The sequence below is a fragment of the Eptatretus burgeri genome, chromosome 25 (genome assembly GCF_056783735.1).
Source record: "Eptatretus burgeri isolate ZD-2024b chromosome 25, Ebu_testis_v1, whole genome shotgun sequence".
Lineage (NCBI taxonomy): Eukaryota > Metazoa > Chordata > Myxini > Myxiniformes > Myxinidae > Eptatretus > Eptatretus burgeri.
The window spans coordinates 629,144-635,589 of NC_140985.1; the positions used below are offsets into that span (position 1 = coordinate 629,144).

Genomic DNA, 6,446 nt, shown 5'->3' on the forward strand with positions numbered 1-6,446 from the left:
CTGACGACCCACACAACGCTGGAGCACTCGGATTGCGCCTTCATGGTGGACAACGAGGCCATCTACGACATATGTCGTCGTAACTTGGACATAGAGCGTCCGAGCTACTCGAACCTGAACCGCCTTATGGCACAGGTCGTTTCGTCCGTCACCGCCTCGTTACGCTTCGACGGCGCACTCAATATCGATCTCACCGAGTTCCAGACGAACCTGGTGCCCTTCCCACGGATCCACTTCCCATTGACCACGTACGCACCAATTATCTCTGCAGAGAAGGCCTTCCATGAGCAGCTGTCGGTGTCCGAGATCACCAGCGCGTGTTTCGAGCCCGCCAATCAGATGGTGAAGTGTGACCCTCGGCACGGCAAGTACATGGCATGCTGTATGCTGTACCGCGGAGATGTCGTGCCCAAGGACGTGAACGCCGCCATCGCGACCATCAAAACCAAGAGCTCCATCCAATTTGTGGAGTGGTCTCCTACCGGCTTCAAGGTACGTCCGGATGAAGGTAAACCATTAGGGTCGTGTTTGGTAATGTCCGACGTATCATTTTCCTCACTCATTAGTAATTGTTTGTCTTCTTTCCAGGTCGGCATAAACTACCAGCCTCCGACCGTGGTACCTGGAGCCGATCTCGCCAAGGTCCAGCGGGCAGTGTGCATGTTGAGCAACACGACGGCCATCGCGGAAGCCTGGGCACGGCTCGATCACAAGTTCGACCTGATGTACGCCAAACGTGCCTTTGTGCACTGGTATGTTGGGGAAGGAATGGAGGAGGGAGAGTTCATGGAGGCAAGGGAGGACCTCGCCGCGCTGGAGAAGGACTATGAGGAGGTTGGAGCCGACTTGATTGATGGAGAGGGAGAGGATGGAGACGAGTTCTAGTTGTTTTAGCTCTCTCAGCCCTGTATTTATTCATGATACATTAAACTTCACTGACATGTATTTTGGAGATTCTTTCCTCTTAGTCAACTTGGAGGTATTCGGTTATGGAGAATATGATTGATGTTGTTACAGCCGTCAGGTTCGTCTGGTTTCCCAGCTCGAATCCCGGCGAACTGCGTTCAAGCGGTTGCGGCGGTCGACTGATTCAGCCATCAGGGGCCGGACTACGTGACCTGTCCACCACATGGGACCATAAAGGCAGTCAAACGGACGCACGTTCTCGAATAACGACCGAGCAGTCGCTGGACGTATGCGCGGCCTTATTCTGGGCGCTAATCATTTCTATCCTTTTAACAGACGTGTAATTAATCTCGCCCTGAAGGCGATGCGACACTTGCAATGCCCATGTTTGTGTGTGTATCTGCGTCTGTATATTTTTCCTTTAAAAATGTTTTTCTCTGCAACAGCTTGTCCGATCGATGCAAAACTTTAAATATATGAGGGACTCCCAATGGAGAATATATTAAGGCTAATTCTGACGTCATAGGTCACATGGTATGGTCACACAGCACGAATGGCTTGCACACAGCACGGCACTGATTTAACTCGGAAGGTGATTCCATTCTCCATCATCCCACAATGACGAATCATACGCCTCTCTCAGAAAGTCGAGAAACTCCCCAACATCAGGTTCTGTGTTCTCCACGACCTGATATGAAAGATGTTTATTCAAAGGTTAAAATTTACCTGACCAGGTGTGGTACATCAGTGTTTCATTTTATGAAATCGACCGGAATTCATTATGCGGGTCTACTCTACTGGCTGCATCATTTTCCGGAGGTGTGGCTCTGCCACTGAGGAAATCTGGCCAGGACGCCTGCACACACTGGCCTACTCTTTTCAAAAGGGTACCATGGGATATTTAACACCCATCAGTGAATGCTATCCGAAAGGACACCAGGCTTAACGTCCCACCCTCCACCCCCCTCCTCCCCAAAGACTACTGTGCAGGAAGTTAAACATGAACGTGTTAACGTGATCATATCTAACCACACTCGATGACGTCATGGGTACACTGTCTGCTCTGAGTGTTGGAGGTCAAAGGATAAAGTGTGGACAAAGAACCAAAGGTTGGTGATACCAGCACTGGCTTTCATGGGTCTGATGGCTTACTCTTGTGTTGAGGTTCCCTGTAAGGAGTGTTCACAGAACCTCGATGCAGTGGAGATGGAGATCTGCAGGGACAATGGCAAGACTTGTTGGGAGCTTGCTTGTGGATGGGTCGCAGGATGCACGAGCGTGAGGCAGCCAACACCACTACATTTCACACGGGTGTGAAACACCCTCATGGCTTGCGGTGTGCTGGCCAAACAGCCCGTGAAGATGTTCGTTGAAGTGTGAAGTGCTCTCCCTGTGTCTGATGGGGTGCCACAAGTCCTCCACCTTGTCTCGCACGTTTACAGGAGGTTTTACACAACAATATTACCCTATCGTACGCCAAGATATACACTCGCTGCCTCCTCGGTTTAACAAGACGACTGAGCTCTGACAGATATCCTGATACAAGAGTAATGCCACCATACTCGATCACATGGTATGTACTATTCTTAAGGCAACCTATCGATGGACACCCTGCTTCCCCCCCCCATCCCCCTTTCCAAGTAACAGTATGTTTGTTTTATTAATTCGTCCTTCATTGATCAATGGTTTGGACTTTTCAAACTGGTCCGATATCTCACCATCATTGTCCAAACCCGTACATCGAGCAGTCCAAACCCGTACATTTTCATGCAGAGATTCTTCGATCTACATCATTATTATGCAAAAACGACGCAGAGGGTCTGCCGTCGACCTTGCATGGGTGTGCGGTTAACCAAAATGAACTCCCTCCCCACTGCCTTTCGCCCGCCGCCACCCATCCCGATGGACCAGAGGCCATGCTCACTACGGAGCGCAATATTTCGATTTTTGTGTCGCGGTCGTCATCGATCGCCTGAAATCTGCTGCGGAGATCGCCATTGCTCAGCAAGGTGCATCCCATTGATCTGAATGCTGATGATTGTGACAGACGATAGTGTGTGTGTGTGTGTGTGTGTGTGTGTGTGTGTGTGTGTGTGTGTGTGTGTGTGTGTGTGTGTGTGTGTGTGTGTGTGTGCGCATCTCCTCCCCAGGTGCTCACAGTGCGCTCTCCTCGCCAGGAAATTACCTTATTCAAAGCATCAAGCCCCGCTTGATTTCTCAACAGTGACTGCTGGTGTACAGTATATAGACAGGAGTAAACAGACGTTCGTTAAGAAAATATTGTAGGACAGGGACCTGGCTTGATCATGACATCTATGTTTGTTGGTACCAATTTTAATTCTTACAAATCCTTCATTTTTACTCCTCTTGGATTCTGTGGATCGCTCAAGATGTGTTGCACACCACGAGATCATTGTCTCCACATCTACTGCACATTCAATCATTTCACCGACACTCGACTCACAGCGTGCGTCTAAACACCAGGCTCTACCTGATACCTCGGTACCTCCACCAGATCGTTGAGGCTTCTTTGCTTGGGTTAGTCCGTGAGGGTTAGGGTCTCCACTCAGCAGCTTGGAGGAATCGTGATTGTTGAAGGAACCACCACCCCCATGCATTTTCACCTTGCCACATATACAGACCGAGCAGATCAGCACCCTGCACAGATTCCCTTTCTCGAGATGGAAGGGGCAGCCATTTACGGACAGGGAAACAACATCACCCTGGACATGGATCACCCAAACTCCACCACTTAATACTTCCATACCGGACTCAGTTGTGCCTAATTACCTGAGTTCCACAGCCTGATATAGGTCTACTCACCCCTGTTGCTCGAAGCAACCCGTGTTCTCTGAGTTCAGCCATTGTATTCCATCCGGCGACACTCTTGTTCAACATCGGTGTGCTTACGTGTGTATGAGGGGCCACCATGTAAACTACAGCTTTGGGTCTTGAACCTTGTGTGTTTATCATAAATTCCCAAAAGCACTCATTTTGCTCTCAATACCTGTTACCGAAGGAGCTGCCCTCACAGTGTTGTCCCCAACCAGAGACTGGCCCGTGCACCTGGATACAGAGAGAGAACGTTTCTGATTATTGGTCCTCATCCTTGTTTCTGGACCACACACTGCCCTGGATTCTCAAGTGGGCTCCTGTTCCTCCTGAGCCTGAAACAATTATTTTCACTTTTGGTTTCATTTCCCAAATTCAGAACAATTCCCAACAAATGGTCTTCTCACTCCTCAATATTGAGTCGCAGGGTCCCCTCCTTCATCCCGACTTGGTTCTCGGTTTTTGAGAGAAACTTGTGCCAACGGGTTTCTCTCGTTTCCTTGGCCCAAACCCATGTTCACTACACGGTGTATGCTCCAACATTCAGGTGAATACATCCGAATACTGCTCACACCCACACTCGTATTCACACACTACACACTCACAAACACCAGCTAAACACTGACACAGAAACACACGGAGACAAGACACGCAAACAAGACACGTAGACACAGACACACACACAGACAGGATGTCATCAGACGGATAGACACACAAACAAACAGGACACGGAGAGAGACACAATTAAAATACACACAAACACACACCTGAAACTGAAGTTCCAATGTTTCGCACTTCACCTGTTCAGCACAGCACACACTCAGCCCAATGGGGAAACTGTTCGTGCAGCCAATCACAACGCCCGACCCTCCCCTTCTCACCCTATTTATAATCCATTCTGGTTTGACTCACCTGCCATCCTTCAGCCAATCACAACGCCCGACCCTCCCCTTCTCACCCTATTTATAATCCATTCTGGTTTGACTTACCTGCCATCCTTCAGCCAATCACAACGCCCGACCCTCCCCTTCTCACCAGATTTATAATCCATTCTGGTTTGACTCACCTGCCATCCTTCAGCCAATCACAACGCCCGACCCTCCCCTTCTCACCCTATTTATAATCCATTCTGGTTTGACTCACCTGCCATCCTTCAGCCAATCACAACGCCCGACCCTCCCCTTCTCACCATATTTATAATCCATTCTGGCTTGACTCACCTGCCATCCTTCAGCCAATCACAACGCCCGACCTTCCCCTTCTCACCATATTTATAATCCATTCTGGCTTGACTCACCTGCCATCCTTCAGCCAATCACAAAGCCCGACCTTCCTCTTCTCACCCTATTTATAATCCATTCTGGTTTGACTCACCTGCCATTCTTCAGCCAATCACAACGCCCGACCCTCCCCTTCTCACCCTATTTATAATCCATTCTGGTTTGACTCACCTGCCATCCTTCAGCCAATCACAACGCCCGACCCTCCCCTTCTCACCCTATTTATAATCCATTCTGGTTTGACTTACCTGCCATCCTTCAGCCAATCACAACGCCCGACCCTCCCCTTCTCACCAGATTTATACTCCATTCTGGTTTGACTCACCTGCCATCCTTCAGCCAATCACAACGCCCGACCCTCCCCTTCTCACCCTATTTATAATCCATTCTGGTTTGACTCACCTGCCATCCTTCAGCCAATCACAACGCCCGACCCTCCCCTTCTCACCATATTTATAATCCATTCTGGCTTGACTCACCTGCCATCCTTCAGCCAATCACAACGCCCGACCTTCCCCTTCTCACCATATTTATAATCCATTCTGGCTTGACTCACCTGCCATCCTTCAGCCAATCACAAAGCCCGACCTTCCTCTTCTCACCCTATTTATAATCCATTCTGGTTTGACTCACCTGCCATTCTTCAGCCAATCACAACGCCCGACCCTCCCCTTCTCACCCTATTTATAATCCATTCTGGTTTGACTCACCTGCCATCCTTCAGCCAATCACAACGCCCGACCCTCCCCTTCTCACCCTATTTATAATCCATTCTGGTTTGACTTACCTGCCATCCTTCAGCCAATCACAACGCCCGACCCTCCCCTTCTCACCAGATTTATACTCCATTCTGGTTTGACTCACCTGCCATCCTTCAGCCAATCACAACGCCCGACCCTCCCCTTCTCACCCTATTTATAATCCATTCTGGTTTGACTCACCTGCCATCCTTCAGCCAATCACAACGCCCGACCCTCCCCTTCTCACCATATTTATAATCCATTCTGGCTTGACTCACCTGCCATCCTTCAGCCAATCACAACGCCCGACCTTCCCCTTCTCACCATATTTATAATCCATTCTGGCTTGACTCACCTGCCATCCTTCAGCCAATCACAAAGCCCGACCTTCCTCTTCTCACCCTATTTATAATCCATTCTGGTTTGACTCACCTGCCATTCTTCAGCCAATCACAACGCCCGACCCTCCCCTTCTCACCCTATTTATAATCCATTCTGGTTTGACTCACCTGCCATCCTTCAGCCAATCACAACGCCCGACCCTCCCCTTCTCACCATATTTATAATCCATTCTGGTTTGACTCACCTGCCATCCTTCAGCCAATCACAACGCCCGACCCTCCCCTTCTCACCCTATTTATAATCCATTCTGGTTTGACTCACCTGCCATCCTTCAGCCAATCACAAC

At 49.5% G+C, this 6,446-nt stretch overlaps 1 protein-coding gene across 1 annotated transcript in view; it reads left to right on the top strand.

Annotated features, from left to right (window-relative positions):
• Positions 1-945, top strand: part of LOC147007786 (tubulin alpha chain, testis-specific-like) — a 6,775-nt gene extending 5,830 nt beyond the window's left edge. The window contains exons 4-5 of the mRNA XM_085866382.1: positions 1-492; positions 589-945. The exon at positions 1-492 is cut by the window's left edge and continues 189 nt beyond it. Of these exons, the coding sequence (XP_085722508.1) occupies positions 1-492; positions 589-885 (789 nt within the window). The 3' untranslated portion in view covers positions 886-945. The remainder of the gene's footprint in view (positions 493-588) is intronic.
• The last annotated feature ends 5,501 nt before the right edge of the window (positions 946-6,446 follow it).